A 19321-nucleotide genomic window follows, 5' to 3' on the forward strand; every position below is an offset into this window, starting at 1 on the left:
ACAGCTGCTTATCTACCCATAGTGCTTAAGACAGTGTCTCACCAGGCATGGTGGCTTATGCCTGTAGTTCTAGCTGTTTGCAAGCTGAGGCAGGAGGATTATTTGAGCCCAGGAGTTCAAGGCTGCAGTAAGTTATGATTATACCACTGCACTCCAGCCTTGGTGACAGAGTGAGACCTTGTCAAGAAGAAGAAGTTGAAAGAGAAGGAGGAAGAGGAGGAGAAGAAGGATAAGAATAAGAGGAAGGATGAAAAAGAATTCTGAAACTTTAAGACAGATCTTTTGAAATAACGTAGGCAGAAAAGAAAATGAGAATAAAAAAGAATGAGAGCAGCCAGGTGGGAAGGCGCGAGATCGTGTGCTTGTTGGAGATCCCAATCCGTATTAGCTTCCTTTTAGACCATGAATGAAAGTTTCTGGAAGATAACTTCGATGGATTTTGCAACAAATTTGAGCTGTCCGACTCCAAAATGAGACATAAAAAATTCTGTAATTTGAAGCAAACAGAAAACAGTCTCATTGTTTTCAGAGCTGTTCCAAGATTGTTGCGCTTGCTTCAGCAAGAAACCTCAAGCGCAGAGCTGAAAACTGAATGTGCAGTGGTGCTGGGAAGTCTTGCTATGGGTACTGAAAACAATGTCAAGTCTCTACTGACTCGTATAATCCCAGCCTTACTGCAAGAACTACTGTCCCCAGACCTGAAGTTCACTGAAGCTTGTCTCCAATGCCTGCATACCATTTTCTCCAGACCTGTCACTCCAAAGGAGCTACTGTATACAGATGCCACAGTGACACTGCACTTCAAGGCACTGCTTAGCAGGTTCCACTATATCCAGGAGTACATCTGTTGGATTGTCTCACACTGCTGTAAAGGGCCAGATCATCAAACAATTTTATTTAGCCATGGCGTAGTTCAGAACGCTGCTCAGCTACTAACCTCACGGTTCTACAAAGTTCAAATGCAAGCCCTGAACTGTTTCTCAGTTTTACCAGGAGCACCCTACATCCTGGTGAATGTTTTGGTTGATGCAGAATTGTTATCACAGATTTTTGTGAAGATGTTACAGAGGGCTAAGTATATTGAGATACAACTTACATCAGCAAAATGTTTAACTTACATGCATACAGCTGGAACAATTCAGACAGATAACAACTGTATTAAAGACATTGCCTTGTTTGTGCAGTAAGAAGAGATTACTAGAGGAGAGAGTTAAAGAAGCTGAGACACTTGCCTATCTGACGGAACCAGATACTGAGCTACAGAGAATCACCAGCATAACTGCTCACCTCATTGCCATGTTTGTTGACTCTTTCCAGTATCCCAACTCATTAAATGCCATCACTGATATTAAAAGGCTTGATCATGATTTAAAACATGTGCATGAATTCTGCTAGGCTGCATTCAAGCTCTATGACTCTCTTGGAGCAAATGATGAAGACATTCAGAAGAAGAGCATTCAGACTGAAAAATACGATGGGCTGAATTGTGGCTGGCTTGTCTGAGTCTAGTGTCAAGGTGCGTTAGCTGCTGTCAGATGTTTGCACCCTTTATCGAGATCTGTGCAGCAGCTTCAAAACAGTTTCTAGGATCACATTGTCTGAAAACATTTAATGAAGGTTTTACAAAATGCACCAGATGAAATCTTAGTGGTAGCATCTTCCACGATATGTAATCTTCTTGAATTTTCTCCAAGAAAAGAGCCAATTTTAAAATCAGGAGTTGTAGAGCTACTTTGTGGATTAACCCAGAGTGAAAATCCTGCTTTACAAGTGAATAGAATTTGGGCTTTAATGAATATGGCATTTCAGGTTGAACAAAAATAAAAGCAAACATTTTACAAAGTTCGAATACTGAACAGATATTCTGGATGTTATCAGATTCAGATTTGAATGTGCTGATGAAGACACTGGGACTTCTTAGAAATCTCCTCTTGACCTGGCCTCATACAGATAAAATAATGAGTACTCATGGAAAGTGAACTATGCACGCTGTCACCTTGTTCTGGAAGGAGAACAAAACTTTAAGGTCAAAGAGTAGATACGGTGCATCTTAGTCAACACAGCAGATGAGACAACAGCAAAAGAATTTATTATGACCAATGATGATATCCTTCAAAAAATCAAATATTACGTGGACCAATCACATCAGACTGAAGCTTCCAGCTATGTTTTGTATATCAAACCTCATATGGAATGAAGAAGAATGTTCGCAAGAATGCCAGGATAAATTATGAGACATAGGCATCATAGACCTTCTACATAAACTGAGTTAGCCATGAGATTCAAACCTTTGTGACAAGGCAAAGATGGCACTGCAGCAGTACCTCTCATGATGGGAGTGCCCTTAGGCACCAGCAAGTATCCTGCATCCTTGTTTAAGAAAGTACGGAAACTAGCTTTATCTGATCCCTTCTATTTGTACAAGTCACGTTGGACTGCAGGAGCTATTTTGCAAAAGTAATTTTGTAGGCTTAGATCTCAAATTTACCTTAAGAACATTTTTGAGGTAGTAATTTCCTCAGAAGATTGCTTTTTGAGCTACATGGACTCTTTATTAGAACAATCAATCATTTTCCTTTGGGCTTACAATCTTTTGTCTATGCTGTAGCCACTTTGTGAGTGAAAATGAATATGTCTGTGTGAACACACAGAAGGGTGTGTGTGTGTGTGTGTGTGTGTGTGTGTGTGTGTGTACATGTACATCGGCCAGAATGAATGCATATGTGTGTGTGAGAGATATCTCAGATTTTTCTTTTCTTATTTTGGGTCTAAATCTCTTTTCTACAGATTTTCCAGGTTTTAAGCATTGCTTGCTGTACACAAATTTTACTGAATTATATACAGTTTGAATGAAATGTTATTTTAAATAGAAAACAATTGTTAAGTGTTCCATAAAGGTTATGCTGAATTTTGGTCAGATGAACATTTCTAAGTAAAAAATATATACATTTATGAACCTCAAAAAAAGGAATGAAGAAAGTCTATGAGAGTTAAGGACATCATTAAGCAAACAAATATTTTTAATATAGAAATGCCAGAGGGATCAGAGATAAACAAAGGCACAGAAAACCTATTTGACAAAATAATAGCTGAAAAGTTTACAAGTTTTGAGAGAAACAGACCTCTAGATCCAGGAAGCACAAAGATCCCCAGTTAGATTCAACCCAAAAACATCCTCTCTGGGGCACATTGTAATGAAATGGTCAAAAATCAAAGACAAAGAGAGAAAAAAGCTTTAAGACAAAAGCATCAAGTCACATATAAGGGAATCTCCATTAGACTCTCTGCAGATTTCTCAGCAGAAACCCTGCAAGCAAGGAGAGAATGGGATGACATAGTGAAATTGCTGAAAACAAAAACAAAAACCCTGTTACCCAAGATTACTATATGTAGCAAGACTATCATCCTTCAGAAATGAAAGAGAAATAAAGACCTTCCCAGATAAGCAAAAACTGGGGGAATTTATTACCACTAGATCAGTCTTACAAGAAATTCTTAAAGGAGTGCTACAACTGGAAGCTAAAAAAATAAATAAATAACCAGTAGAGGTACATTCGTAATCGAACTGATACTACCCCAGTGTTGTAATGGTGCTATGTAAATCTTTCATTTCTTTAGGATGAAAAGTAAAAGTCAAATCGGTCAATAAGAGCTACAATTAGTGGCTAAGGAACATGCAATAGATAATGATGTAAATTAAAGCAATGAAAATATAAATTGTGGAGGGAAAGAAATAGTATGGAGCATTTTTATGCAGCCAAACTTTAAATTATTGTCTGCTTAAAATAGTCTTTTATAACTACCAGACTCTGCATTAACCCACATTAACTATGGGGAAAAAGAAATTACAACAGACACACAAACAAGAAAAAGAAAATAAATAGAGCTTAATACCACAGAAAACCACTGAACCAAAGGTAAACAGTAAGAGAGGAAAAAAGAATCTACAAAACAGCCAGAAATTAACCAAATGACAGGAGTACATCCTCACTTATTAATAATAATTGTGAATATAAATGGATTAAATTATCCAATTTAAAGTAAGCTCCTGAATGGATTTAAAAACAAGACCCAACGATATGCTGCCCACAAGAGATAGCCTCACTGGTAGACAATCACAGACTGAAAGTAAAGAAACGGAAAAAGATATGTCATGCTAACAGATACCAAAAGTGAGCAGGAGTACTCATACTCCTGATAAAGGATAAAGGAGACACATATTTTATCTATTTTATCAGATAAATAGACTTTAAGTTAAAAACTACAAAAAGCAACAAAGGAGATCATTACCTAATGATAAAGAAATCAGTCCAACAAGTAGATTAATAACTGTAAATATACACTCAACACTGAAGCCTCCTAATATCTGATGATTACATTGTATTATGAATAATATATCGTGAATCACCCTAATATAATATAAATGAATATTGTTAGATCTAAAAGGAGAGATAGATTGTAATACAATAACAGTGGGGTACTTCAGCATCCCCCTTTCAACGAAAGACAGACCATCTAGACAGAAAATCAAGAAAGAAACATTAGACTTGGGCCAGGCATGGAGACTTATGCCTGTAATTCCAGCACTTTGGTAGTCCCAGGCAGGAGGATCGTTTGAGGCCAGGAGTTCAAGATAAACCTGGGAAGCACTGCAAGACACCTTCTCTACAAAAATTATTAGCTGACCTTGGTGGCACAGGCTTATAGTTTCAGCTACTCAGGAGGCTGAGGCAGGAAGATCACTTGTGCCCAGGAGCTTGGGGTTACAGTGACTTATGATCACATCACTATACTTCAGCCTGGACAACAGAGAGAGACCTGTCTCTATAAAAGAAAGAAACAAACAAAAAACAACAACAAACAAAGAAAAAAACAAGAAGCATCAGACTTAAACTGCACATAGACCAAATGGACTTAACAGACATGTACAGAACATTCCATGCAACACTTCAGAATACGCATCCTTCTCAACTGCACATGGGACATTCTCCAGGATAGATCATGTATTAGGCCACAAAAAAAAGTCTTAACAAATGAAAGATGATTGAAATCATTTCAAGTATTTTTTCTTCACCACAATGATATAAAAACTAGAAATCAATAACAGAAGGAACACTGTAACAGAAGTACAAGTTTATGGAAATTAAACAACATGCTCCCAAACAACCACTAGGTCAGTGAAGAAATTAAAGAGGGAATTTTTAAATTTATTGAGGAAAAATAAGAGTGGAAACACACTGTACCAAAACCAATGGGACACAGCAAAAGCAGTTCTAAGGGGGAAGTGTACAGCCATAAATACCTACATCCAAAAAGAAGAAAGACTTCTAATAACCTAATGATATACTTCAAAAAACTAGAAAAACATTGACAAACCAAATCCCAAATTGGTGGAAATAAGGAATAAAGTTGAGGGAAGAAATAAATGAAACAAGGCCAAGTAAAGCAATTTTTAATGTTTAAAAATCTTTTACTTGAGATGGAGTCTTGCTCTGTCACCCAGGCTGGAGTGCAGTGACATGATCTCAGCTCACTGCAACCTCCGTCTCCCGGGTTCAAGCAATCCTCATGCCTCAGCTCCCCAGCAGCTGGAATTACAGGTTTCCATCACCATGTCCAGCTAATTTTCATATTTTTAGTAGAGATGAAGTTTCATCATGTTGCCCAGGCTGGTCCTGAACTCCTGATCTGGTGACCCACCCTCCTCAGCTTTCCAAAGTGATGAGATTACAGGCATGAGCCCAGCCAAAAAAAAAAGCAATTTTTAAAAATTAGCAAAAATCTTTTTTTCTGAAAAGATAAAATCAACAAACCTTTAGCTAGACTAACAATAAAGAGAGAAGATGTAAATAAAGTCAGAGATGAAAAGGGGGACATTACAACTGATACCACAGAAACACAAAGGATCATAGCAGCCTCATGAATAACAACTATATGCCAACAAATTTGAAAACATGAAAGAAAAGGATAAATGGACACATACAACACCCCAAGGCTAAATTATGAAGAAACAGAAAACCTGAACAGAGGAAAAGCAAGTGAGAAAATTGAATCAGTAATAAAAAGTCTTGCATCACAGAAAACCCTTGAATGGCTTCACTGTTAAATTCTATCAGATATTTAAAGAAAAGCTAACATCAATTCTCCTCAAACTATTCCAGAAAATCGAGGGAAGGGGAATAGTTCCAAATGTATTTTACAAGGCCAGCATTATAGTGATTCCAGGGCACACAAAGAAACAAAACTATAGGCCAATATCCCAACATAGATGTAAAAATTCTTAACAAGGTACTGGAAAACCAAATTCAACAGCACATTAAAAATATCATTCATTATGATCAAGTGAGATTTAACCCAGGCATGCAAAGATGGTTCAACAAATGCATTTCAATACATGTGAAACATCACATTAACAGAAAGAAAGACAAAAACCATATGATCACTTAATTAAATGCTGAAAAACCATTTGACAAAATTCAATATCCCTTCAAAATAGAAACTCTCAACAAATTAGGCACAGAATATATGTACCTCAATTCAACAAAGGCCACGTATGACAAGCCCACAGCTAACATAATGCCGAATGGGGAAAAGCTGAAAGCTTTTCCTCGAAGATCAGGAATAAGACAAGGATGCCCACTTTCACCACTTCTATTCAACATAGTACTGGAAGTACTGACCAGAACAATTAAGCAAGAGAAAAAATAAAAGGCATTCATATTGCAAAGGAGGAAGTCAAATTGTTCCTATTTGCAGATGACATAATCTTATATCTAGAAAATCTCAAGGACCTCACAGAAAAAAACTATTAGAACTAATAAATGAATTCAATAAAGTGGCAGGATGAAAAATCCAAATACAAAAATAAATATCATTGCTATACAAAGAAGGAAAAAAGAAAGGAAGGGAAGGGAAGGGAGGGAAGGGAGGGGAGGGGAGGGAAAAAGAAAGAAAGAGACAGAGAGAGAAAAACAAATAAACAAACATAGGAATAAACCGAACCAAGGAGGTGAAAGATCTCTACACTGGAAACTATAAAACATTGATAAAAGAAAGAGGACACAAATAAATACAAAAATATTCCATATTCAGAGATTGGAAGAATTAATATTGTTAAAATAGTCATAAAATACCCAAGGCAATCTACAGATTTAATGCAATCCCTATCAAAACACCAATGATATTCTTCACCAAAATATAAAAAAAAATTCTAAAATGTATATGGGATCGCAAAAATTTCCCAATAGCCAAAGCTATCCTGAGTAAACCTGGAGGCATCACACTATTTGACTTTAAAATATACTATTAATACAAAGCTATAGTAACCAAAACAGCCTGGTGTTGGCATAAAAACAGACTCATAGAACAATGGCACAGAATAGAGAGCCCAGGAAGAAAGGAAGGAAGGAAGGAGGGAGTGAGGGAGGCAGGGAGGGAGGGAGGAAGGGAGGGAGGGAGGGAGGAAGGGAGGGAGCCAGGGAGCCAGGGAGCCAGGGAGCCAGGGAGCCAGGGAGACATACACTCTGCACTGTGTGTACTTGGCGTGCATATGGCTAAGCTATCTCCTGGCCCCTCATCCATGGAATCACTGACTGGAATCCACCCATGCGAAGTGTGAATGCCTCTGCACTCTCCGCCACTCTCCCACAAGATAATATTTAACCTAGTTGTCACTACAGGGCACCCCTGAAGCTCCATTTGGGCACTTTCAAGGGTGGGAACCCTGTACTTCCCAGGCCGACTCTGCTATCTTGCTGAGTCAGCCAGGCTCTGTGGAAACGCGTGGGCTTTGGAGCCAGGAAGACCATGAGAGTGAGTCTCAGCTCCACCACGCTCAGGCTATGTGACTGTGGGTGAGCTGCACCCCTCTCTGGGTCTTACTCTTCTCGTCCTGAAAATGGATTCAATGTCTGCCTTCCAGGGCACTGTGTGGATGGGATACAATGAGAGTCGAGTGCCCAGCCCGGCCTCATGCCCAAAGAGTAGTACTTCTTTTCTCAATTTTTTCCCTGCTTTTAGACAGCTCTGACAAAAGAAAGGTATTTTCCCTATTGCAGAACTGAAAGGGGGCTGTCACTGGTTGCATTTCTACCTCCTCAGAGCCTGGACCCTGTCTGCTCCTCTGTCCCCAGAGTATCTGGTAAGCGGTAGCAACCTCTCCCATTCCCCACAGGCTCTGCCTTCCAACCCCAGCCCTAGTCCAGTGCTAGGCATGGCAGTGCTTAGCCGGGCTGGCATCCCTGGCCTTCTGCTAGGGCTCAAAGTGCCAGGGACTCCACTACCTTTGGGCCCCTGATCATATAATGAATTGCAGTCCCCCACCTGGTTAACCAGTAGCCAGAGCAGCTGCCCACGCCTGACCCCATGACCAGTCTTACCCTTCCCTACTGCAGGAAGACTGACCCAGAGGCCAGCACCTTTGCCCAGCATGGCCCAGGTGCCCTCCTGAGCCACCGGCCTTCTTTGAAGCCCTCATGTGAAGGGGCCCAGCCAGGAAAATCTGCTTTGAGTCCAACCCAGCTCTGCTGCTAAGTGCTGTGGCTTCTTAGGCTCAGGGGACCCATGGGTCTCAGTTTGCTCACTTCTGAATTGACAGGATGGACTGCTTGGAACATGGCTCAGTGTCACAGCCACCAGTCCACTGTTTGGAACTAACTTTTCATAGGTCTGTGTCCGCCACTGGATGGGCAGCTCCTCGAGGGCAGAGGCCCTTCTCATTCAACTCCTTGTACCAGCCCCTGCCCATACCTCTGGCAACAGTTGGCACTTACTGATGTTTCCTAAATGGGTACATGGAAAGTTAACATCCCTCAAGGGTCTACTATGTGCCAGGCTATGTTTTAAACATTTAGTATATTTACTACTTCAGTTCATCCTCACAATAGCCTTATGGGAAAGGCACATTATCCCTCCATTTCACAGCTGAGAAAATTGAGACACCAAAAGATCCAGAATGTTGTCCAAATTTACAAAGCTAGCAAGTGGGGGAGCCAGGCATTGAACTCTAACAATCTGGATGATCGTAAAAGAACTCTCTGCCTGCCAAATTCTGATTTCAATGTAATTTTCAGCTCCTAGGGTCAGGGCAGCCCGGGCTCTCTCAGAATCAAGATGAGAGAATAGCAGGGGCGAGTGAAGCTTTGAGAACTAACTTCTGTGCCAGATCACTTATACACTACTTTAAGAATTCCATGGAGAAAGCAGAATTCTTTTCAAAAATGAACTCCCATGAAAAAAAAAGGTTGTTGAAGAAGACAAAATCTTTTCTTTTCTACCCCATTCCTTTTTTAACTGTCCAATGAGGCCACACTCATTTTCATTTCTTTTCACTTAATAAAAATAACAACAATAATAATGGCCATTGCTTATTGAATGTGTGCCATGTGCTGGGCATTTGGCTACGGTTCTTATAGTTATTGTCTCATTTAACCCTTAATGTCCTGTGTAACATGTACTAGTATTCCCATTTCACAGATGAGAAAACCGAGGCTTTAGAGAGGTTAAGTAAAATCCCAAAGTCACTTAGCTAGAAGGTAGCAGAGCTGGAGTTTGAACCCTTCTTATATATTCCAAATGGGAAACATATTCAGCCACTACAATGACATTAAGACATTGACAAAGGGTTCATGTCTGGGGTCCTTGGAGGGGACAGTGACACCCCTCCCCCACCCATCACTGATAAACAAATCTGAACTACATGCTCAGACTGAACCCTGCCCTGTGACAAGGGTCCTAACCAGCTGAACTCTACCTGGGAAGAGGACCATGACGGAGAGGAGGCCCTAGGAGGGATGGATAGAGGCTCTCAGGGGCATGGTGCTGACTTCAAAAGAAAGTCAAGGATCCATGGGGCACAGCTGGCACCAAAGGGTAGGCCACATTCTCTGAGTCCATGCTGGACTGTCCCTCTAATTCCAGACCACAGGGTCAATTGTCAGCCTCCTGGTTATCTGTCTCTGGAGGTCCCATGGGCACCCCAGTCTCACATGTCCCATCTGAACATCCCACCTTCCCACTCCTCTTCTGGCATCCTCATCTCAGGAGTGGCACTACCCCCAAACCATTCATCCAAGTTAGGGACCCAGAGTCATCCGCCACTCCTTCCTCTCTAATCCCCGCCGAATCGAGACATGTCTCTCCACCCACACAGCCACCACCTCTGTCGAGGCCACCGTCCTCTTTATCTGGACTCTCTCAGTAGCCTCCTGCCCGGGCTCTTCCCTCTCACCCATTTTCTACCCTGTGACCAGAGGGATCTTCCTAAAAATCCTCCTCTTAGCCTTTCTCTTCTCCCAGCCCAAGGGGCCAGCTGGAGAGAAGGAAAAGGAATAATGCTCTCAGACCTTCCAGTTCCAGGCCTTGCCCACCTCTGGCTGCCCCCAGTGCTCCCTGTCCACTGGTCCTACAAGGCATCCCTCTGGTCTATTCCCTGCCTCAGGTCTTTTCCATCCACTGTGCTCAGGCTCCCTCCCTCTTCCCGTGGGTGGGATTCCACGTATCTCCTTTTCCAAGTAACTCCTGTTATTCCTGTCGGTGTTTTCATGGCTCATTTCCCTCTTTTGTCCTCCACAGTTCTAAACAGATACTGTGAAACCAGAAGATGATGGTTGGATTTTTTGTTATATTTTGGAGTAGGCTTTCAGTTCTTGGATCTAAAACATCTGAAGGTTAGAATAAGAATTCTTAATTCCTGCCTTCGGGGCAGGACTTTACAGATCTCGAATCCTTTCACATTCTTGTTCTCCTAGGATCTTCACAAAGCTGTTTAGGTAAGGCAGGAGTATCACACCTGATTCAGAAATGAGGAAACTCCAGGATTTGAACCCAGGCCCCCTAACAACACACCTGGGTTCTGCCCACTCCACTCTGTCTCTGAACTGAAGATGAACAAAAATCTATTCACTGACCAAGTAACCCATCTATGTTATTTCCTCCATGCCAGGCTGTCCACGAATTAGCTAAAACGTGCCTTTCTCCCAGTTTTCATTAATCACCAGCATCAAAGAAGACAGTTGCTGGGAACACACAGCTATCCAGCATGGCTTGCCTCAGATCTGCCCCTTAAAGCTCACCTGGTGGTTTTGGGAAGCATCTTGGAGGGGAGGTACTTCGTGCAGCTGCGGTGGGCAACCCACTGGCAGAGGAGGCTTCTCGCAATTGTTCTCCGGGTTCCTTCAGGCTCTCGGATGTCACTGCTTCTGATGAGCTGATGTTCTGCCCAGTTCTCGTCACAGCACCGAAAAACTCAGAGAAAAGGCAAACTTTCCACAAATATTTACCTAAGAAATGAAAGCAAGCAGACAGCCCGCTTCCTCATTCCACAACACTGCTGACTGCTCAGCTCTTCCTCCCCTTCTCGTGCTGCAAATTCAGGAGTCACGCTCCTGTTTCCTTTCTCCTGGGCTCTTGCTGGCCCTTTCAAGCCCCTGCTGTGGACACCATTCCCCTGAACTCTCAGAGCTTTGCCCAGCAGCCATGGCCCCTTCGGTTAGCTGTAAAAATTATTACAGGCAATAAACTAGGACTCTGCCTTAAGGCAATAAACTAGGACCACTGGCTTCCAGATTCTCTCGGAAACAAGGCAGCTGTTTGCAGGGAGAAGAGGCTGGAGACAAGCTCAGAACTAAATTCCAACCACGTGGGAGGACCTCCTAGCTTTCTACCAGGTGTTCCTGCTCCCTTTCTATAAAGTAAGGATCTATTCATCCCAAGTCTTACTCTCCAGCCCCCCTGACATCTAGGGACAGACATAAATCAGGTCTCACCCATGGAGTGTCAGCTGAAGTGATATGTGTCACTTCTAGGCCAAGATGACCAAGGAACAAGTGTGTCTTTCCCACCTTCCTCTTCCCTATCTGCTGGTTGGATTCTAAGGCGCTAAAGGATATGAAATCACAGGATGGAAGGCACCTGGGTCCACGAATCGCCACACAGAGAAAACCGTCCTCTACACCAGCTGTCCTCTCACAGACTAGTGCATAAGCAACAAGCAAAGTTCTTTCATAATAAGCTGGTGAAGTGTGGGGCTTATTTGTTATAGCAGCTGGTGTTACCCTTACAGACACAGCACAGAATGTAGAGGACTCACAAGCACCATGTGGTCCATCCTTTACTTGAAGGATAAAGCTTCATTTCGATGTAATTACCTCTTTAAATGACCCATCTCCAAATACAGTTACATTCCAAGGTACTGGGAGTTAGGGCTTCATCATAGGAATTTGGGAGAGAGACATAGTTCAGTCCATAACACCCCTGATCAAATCAGCCATGGTGGAGTGGGAGAGGGTCATGGAGGCAGTGAACAGACACCATAACTGACAAACCCAGGCCATCTGTGTTTGCCAACCCTGACCTCTTCACTCCTGCCTGGAATGGTTCCTCTCACCTCTACTGATCCGCACTGCTCTTTTTCATTAAGTCCTGCCTCAAGCAGAATCTGCCATGAAATATCTTCTCATCACTGTGATGCAATCTTCTGTCGTGGCTTGGCCTACATCCTTCTCATGTCAAGCGTTTATTTGTTCATTTAACACATACTTCTAAAGAAGTAGTCAGGTGCGGTGGTTCCAAGTGTGGATTTGAGGGCCAACTCCATCATCTGTCAGCTGTGTAACTTCAGGCAAGTTTCACTGTTAACCTCTCTAAGCCTCAGTTTTACTTAAGATAAGCTATACCTACTTTATGGACAGTGGGGCTGAAATGAGCTAATAGACAAAATACTTAGCATGGTGCCTAAGCACTCAGTGAACACTGGCTATCATTGGGAGCCAATTATGTGCCACGTACTGAGCACACAATCACAAAGTCACAGTCCCCTTCTGGGCCAGAATGGCTTGGAAGCCACAGCTAGATCTGATTCAACATGATATCTGGGACACAGGGAAGGCCCCATACATACTTATTCTCAAAATGAAAATGATGAAAGAAAAACAAAAGGGAAAGAAAAATACAAAGATTGAGTACAACATACCTCTTGGGCTGGACGTCTAAAAGCAAAGAAACACTGTAAATGCATTTCCTCTGAAACCAGGAAATCCGTCTCCTTCACTGGAAGAAGCAATTCTTGGTGCATCTTTGTCACATGATTCATAGAAAAGAATTGCAAAGGTCTCCTTCTAGGCACATGGAGATGTTATCTCTTCCAGGAGTGCCCATCCAAGGCGTGCTTCCTGGCTTCATTGGTATTTTAAATTCTTGGATGATCGTGGCAATTTTTCTCAAAATTTTACAATTCCTCTCTTCATACCATTAAGGAAGAGTCATTATTGCGTTATCACCTACTGCTCTGGGGACATCGGGAAGGCAGCCATCTTAAAGTGGGAAGAAAAGCAACAACATGGGTTTTAAAATGCTTAAATTCAGGAAAATTTGGTTCACAGTAGTAAGGACTCACTTCTGAGGGGCTGCCATGCTCTGTACTTGGACCGTTTTGAAACTAGCATGATAGATTTCATTTGCCCTCTCTTGGGCTTTCTCACTGTTGTGTCAAACTCAAACATAGAATGCCACATTTATGTCCAGAACATTTTGACATGTGATTTCTCTTTACCATGCTAAGCTACACAAGACTTTTTGAATAATGCTTTTCCTATCCAACGTATATTAATTTCTTTGGGGGCATTTTAATACTCTCTCTGAGTTCATCTAGGTTATCGATAAAAACATTGTATAGAACGGAGTCTTCCAATCAGAGGCTTCTTTCCAGGAGTTATGCAATGGTGCTGCAGTTGGCAGAGAGTGAGGAAAGAGATTACCCACTACACCAGACCCAGGTTAGGAAGAGTTACTGTACTGAGGCCCAGTATGTAGCCCTCTATGTAGCCGGGTTCACAGCCTGGGTGATGTCGCAAAGGAAATTCAACAGTGTATCACAAAGGTTGTGCTTGTTTCCTGCGTGCTGTGAGCTTATCACAGGACAGCCTCTAGTTATTCTCCAGGGATATGGTTTAATTATTAAATTTAGAAACAAAAGAACTCAGATATCTAGAAGACCTAGTGCAATTTCTTCATTAAGTTTTGAAAGGAAAATAATTCTTGGACCCTCACTAAGCTAAAGGGAAAAGTCAACCTGGGAACTAAGTCAGGCAAACCTACTTCCCATTTTATTTTGAAATAAGATCACTACGAAGCTTTAATTTAAAAAAAAAAAAAAAGCTATACACTTTCCTCATAATTTGCCCACAAGGAAATTCTTTGTGGGCCTCAAGGTCTTTATCCTAAAACAGTTCTGTTGAATTTCACCTTGGCTATGTAAATTGATGGCTTGTCTTCACAGGTGCAGGACAAAGGACAGGCAGGACTCAAAGTTACCCCTTTGCTCCCCTGAGACAAATGCACATCTGATTGCTCCCTCTGCCCTACTGTTTATGTAAAAATGCAGGTTCACTGAGCCAGACTAAGGGATAAGCGACAATTCCTCTACCCTCCTCTCATGTAAACTGTGCATTCAGGGAAAGGCTAATCAGAGACTCAACAGATTACAACCATTTGTCTCTTATCTACCTATGACCTGGAAGCCCCCACTTCGATTGTCTCGCCATACCAGACTGAACCAATGTACATCTTACATGTATTGATTGATGTCTCATCTCTCCCTAAAATGCATAAAACCAACCTGTGCCCGGCCACCTTGGGCACATGTCACCAGGACCTCCAGAGGCTGTGTCATAGGCGTGTCCTTGACCCTGGCAAAATAAACTTTCTAAATTGATTGAAACCTGTCTTCAGTATTTTGGGGTTCACAAAGTAATATCAATGGTTTTCTGGGAGAGACATGACTTTTGACTTGGGACTATTTTTCTCTCTTTGATGAGGAATGAAACCAACCTATATTCTGATCCTGCTCCTTTCCTGTTCTCTAACAGGTTTGCTTTCCCTCTGATAGTAGAAAAAAAGCAAATCTTTTTAGCTGGGCATTCAGTGACCTTTGTGATCTGTCCCCAGCTAATCTTTCCAGACTATTCTAGAAAAGACTCAATTCTGGATAAGCCCACAGGAGAGCTGGGACTGACCTCTCAGGCTTACCCACCTCCCCTGTCTTCACTCTTTCATTCCTATCACAAATATTTACAAAGTATCTACGTACCAAGGACTATGCTAGTCCCTGAGGATAAATGCTCTTGGGACACACCTTGTTTCTTCTTCCCAGGGAGGACAAGATCTTGGCTTCAGTACAGTATCCACCCTAGGGAGAGTTTCAGCATTTTGCAATTTCACACAGACAGAATGCAGATCACTGCCCAGAAAGCTGGCTGTGACAAATTATCATGATGAGGCCTAGAAACAAGCAGGAGCAGAAGATCAGATTCTGCTAAGGCCATTTCTAGAGCACCAGGAGTGGGATCCACTTAAACTGAAGGCCAACCATGTACAAGAAAGAGCTCTGGGCTGAGATACCCAGAAACTTGGGTGCTTGCCCCAGGTCTGCCGTGAAGAGCTGTGCGACCTTGAGTGAGTCCCTTCCTATTCTGTGCTGCAGGATGGAAAGTGAATATGGCCTTTAAAGACCCCTTTTTACCTGACCCAATGCAGGTGTCATCTCTGAAGCTTTCCATGACCTCCCTCACCAACCCATTGCTTCAGGCATACCTCTGAACATTCAGTGACTTCTGTATGCATTTCTATTCTCTCCATGTGATAGATGGCTCCTTATCCCAGCACTTTGGCTTGTAATTACTAGGAAATATGTATTGAATTGAGAAATAAGGAACATTTTTAGATCTGTAATTCCTGCATTACCCACAAGGTGGCGGTTTTCTACAGGTGGTCCCAGCACAAATCTTGTATTTGGATAGAAGCCCCAGGAAGGGCCAGGTACAGTGGCTCAAGCCTGTAATCCCAGCACTTTGGGAGGTCAAGGAGGGAAAGACTGCTTGAGTCCAGAAGTTCAAGGCTACAGTGAGCTATAATTGCACCACTGCACTACAGCCCGTGAGACAGAGAAAAGGAGAACCAGAAGGACTCTTCAAAAGGCTCATCCTCTGGCCCCTGGTGGGTACGTGCTGTCCCCTTCCCCTCCACCTGTAAAGTGTCCGTCTGTCAGAAAACAATACAGGCCTGCTCTACCGTGGCCAAGCCTGGGTTGTACTATTTCCAAGCTTCTCAGCTGGCCGGGAAAGACCAGTGGTCTGGCTCCCCCTCCCGCGTCTCCACTCCCCACACAGCACTGCAGCTGTGCTGAGCTTGCTCCTGCTCCTGACTGTGCTGTGCTCTCTCTGATCCTCATGCCTTTCCACACACTGTTCCCTCCATGTGGACTCCCCATCTCTGTCGTCCTTCCAGGCCAACACCTACTGGCTCTCTGAGATTTAGTTTAGAAAGTACTTTGTCCAGGAGCTTTCCTTGACTTTCTTTTCTCTGAATACTCTTCAATATTAAAATTTATTGCATTGAAATTGCTTCCCTATCCGCCCCCCGCCGGGCCACCTTCTTGAGCACGTAGAGCATAGCTTCCTCATCTACTCCCCAGTGACCAGCACAGGCCAAGTATACAGTGAGCCAAGTATACAGAGAGCTTGCCGGATGAGGAACGAATGAGTCACTGTATCAGTGAATGTACAGATTAGGGATGTAACGTGGCAAGATGAACTGAGAGCTGCACCCCTCCCCACTAGAGGAGACATTTGCGAATAAGAAAGGGGGGAAGCTACAGCAAGTCCTTGAATAAAGCTGTCACGCTCAATGTGATTTTGTTATAACATTGATGAGAAAAAAAGAAATCACCTCCAGCCAGGACCACTGTCTGTGTGGAGTTTGCACATTCTCCTGACGTCTGCGTGGGTTTTCTCCGGGTGCTCTGGTTTCCTCCAGAAACCAGAAGATGCATGAAGATGTGCACTGGTGAGGGGAAATGGCATGTCTGCGTGGTCCCAGTGTGGGTGACTGTGGTTGTGTGTGAGTGCGCCCTGAGATGGTCAGGGTTGGTTCCCGCCTCGTGCTCTGAGCTGCTGAGATAGGGTTCAGCCCCTCGCAACCCTGAGTAAATCATTATCTCGTTATTAATCTTTCTTAAATGTACCTAAAGTTCACATTTATTTTAATGTTTATGAATAGAACTGTTTGGGGATCTTTATTTAGAAGGTTGGTAATGTTTTTGTAACCAGAAATATGCCATAGGAGCTTACCTCTTGTCTATATCACTTAGCCTATGTAAAATTGGTTTTGTTATATATTGTTGCACTTAAACTCAATTTCCAAGAACCTGTCCATGGTGTTAAATAAGGACTTGCTGCATAATTTCATGCTGATCTGGATCAGGAAGCCATCAAATGCTCCTTAGCACAATAATGGTACATTATTATTTTGAAAGGAGTACAGCCAAGGGCATATAAAAGGGGCCAACTGCTTTCCTCCTGTGAGACTAGGCTGTGCTGCCTTCTAAGAAAGTGAATCCTCCCATTGGCAAGATGAATTATCTTTCAATTATTTGTGAGAAAACTAGCAGCAGATATTTCACCCTCCTGGTTGGAAAGGAAATTCCAGGGGCTTCCAATTTGTGTCACAGAGCTGACACTGGGATTTTGCGGGTTGCCAAGTGCATCTATTCTATTTAGGAAGCGGGGAAGTAACCACAGGCTGCGTGCTCTGTGATCTGAACTTGGGCCCTGAGCACTGTCTGCCCTGACTTTGACTTGGGCTATGGTGGTTCACTCTAGTAATGGTCAGAGGTCCTTCTAGGGAGGGTTTACAGAATACATTTGTAAAGAGTCTTTCTTTAAGGGGACCCAGCCATCCTTTCAAAGAAGAGGATCTGGGTTAATCCTAGGTCTAAAAATGGGACAAGAAATTCTGGTTCTCCACTGTGGTGACTCAAATCAGCTTCTGGAAGCCAGATATAGAGTTTTCCCTGTTATATGGAGCACAAAGCCTTTTAGTAGCATTCTCATCTCTTTCAGTCCTATGGACACTGTGACAACTAGCCAATGCCAGGATTCCTGTTAGTCAAAACACTGTGATGCCCACCATCTACTGCCCGTTACAGTGTATGTGCCCTGCTCTGCCTTTGGCAGTTGGATGCTACCACTTGGCCTCTGCTATTCTTGGATCCCATTATCCCCAATGGATCAAGGAGCCCATCTCAGTGGTGACATCTCTTATCTTCATATGTGGCCAACAGAGGAGAGCCACCACTGAGTCTTCAAGGATAGTAGTGGTCCCCTCATTAATGAATTTCCCAATGTCACAGTGAAGGGAATGTCCTCTGGGACCCCTTGGAGAATGTAGTGGGTGGGTGGGTGTGTGATTTGTCCATAAAAAATCTATTCCAACATCTCCCTAAGCCTTTTTATCCCATCCCCTACAACATACCAAGGATGTTCTGGCATCTCAGTATCTTTAAATATAGGTCACCATTGAGTCCCAGTTCCACTCAAGCAGCTAAGTAAACAATAGAGTCCCTTACCCCTACAAAAATCAACACATTGAATCCAGAATCGCTGATCAGTGCACCTGAATCAATAAATTTGACCTAATGCTAAGTTCTATTCTGTCTTCCTTGGTCTAACACCCTAAGAATCTATCCATGCACATATTCTCCAGGTTTCTACAATGTAATGTAGCAAACTCCTGCCATTTTTTTGGTGGCAATCTTAACACAGGGTCCTTAAGCGAGGGAAAATGAGTCTTAGACATGACAGGCAAGCTGATTCCATTAGCAAAGGAAGCACAGAATGACTCAAGGGTTCAGGATTCTCAGCTTCATCTGAGTCCACCCAGATTTCCCAATTCCAAGTCTCAGGTTCTCATTCCCTAACTTCCCCATAAGAGACTGGCAAGGCTGTGAATTCAACTTATAATTATGCAACACACACAATTACATTTTTTGTGTCATTTTCAGCAATATTGACCCTGTTGCTGCAATAAACACATTTCTTATTTATCATTTAAGCAAATAATTTATATTACATTTGAAGCTTATTTGTAGTTAAGCTTTCTAGTTCTCTGATTTTGACCCATCTTTGACAGTTGTTTCCTGGGACCACTCCTGGTTCTAGCGCTAGATCAGTCAGGCCTAGGCAGATGACAAACGGAATTCATTTCTCTTTTTTTCTTTTTCAGGCAGGCAACAGCTCTGTTCCCTACACTGGAGAGCAGTGGCCTGGTCATAGCTCACTACAGCCTTGAACTCCAAAAGTGACCCACCCACCTCAGCCTCCTGAGTAGCTGGGACTATAGGTGTGTACCACCTTGCCCAGCAAACTTTTTATGTTTTTGCTAGTAGAAAAGAGGTCTCACTATGTTGCCCAGGCTGTCGAACTCCTGGCACAATCCTTCCACCTTGGCTTCACAAGGTGTAGGGATTATAGGAATAAGTCACTGTGCC

The 19321-nt window shown here is 42.7% G+C and overlaps 1 protein-coding gene and 1 pseudogene across 1 annotated transcript in view; one reads left to right on the top strand and one right to left on the bottom strand.

Moving 5' to 3' along the window:
- The window catches only part of LOC105733377 (stimulated by retinoic acid gene 6 protein-like), a 433741-nt gene that overhangs the window by 41796 nt on the left and 372624 nt on the right, over nucleotides 1–19321 (bottom strand). Inside the window, exons 10-11 of the mRNA XM_064379820.1 lie at nucleotides 12971–13310; nucleotides 11073–11279 (exon numbers count right to left, since the gene is read on the bottom strand). Of these exons, the coding sequence (XP_064235890.1) occupies nucleotides 11073–11092 (20 nt within the window). The 5' untranslated portion in view covers nucleotides 11093–11279; nucleotides 12971–13310. The remainder of the gene's footprint in view (nucleotides 1–11072; nucleotides 11280–12970; nucleotides 13311–19321) is intronic.
- LOC135274617 (armadillo repeat-containing protein 8-like) lies at nucleotides 471–1503 on the top strand (annotated as a pseudogene).

The sequence above is a fragment of the Aotus nancymaae genome, unplaced genomic scaffold (assembly GCF_030222135.1).
Source record: "Aotus nancymaae isolate 86718 unplaced genomic scaffold, 86718_ANA_hifiasm-v0.15.2.pri h1tg000003l, whole genome shotgun sequence".
NCBI classification, from domain to species: domain Eukaryota; kingdom Metazoa; phylum Chordata; class Mammalia; order Primates; family Aotidae; genus Aotus; species Aotus nancymaae.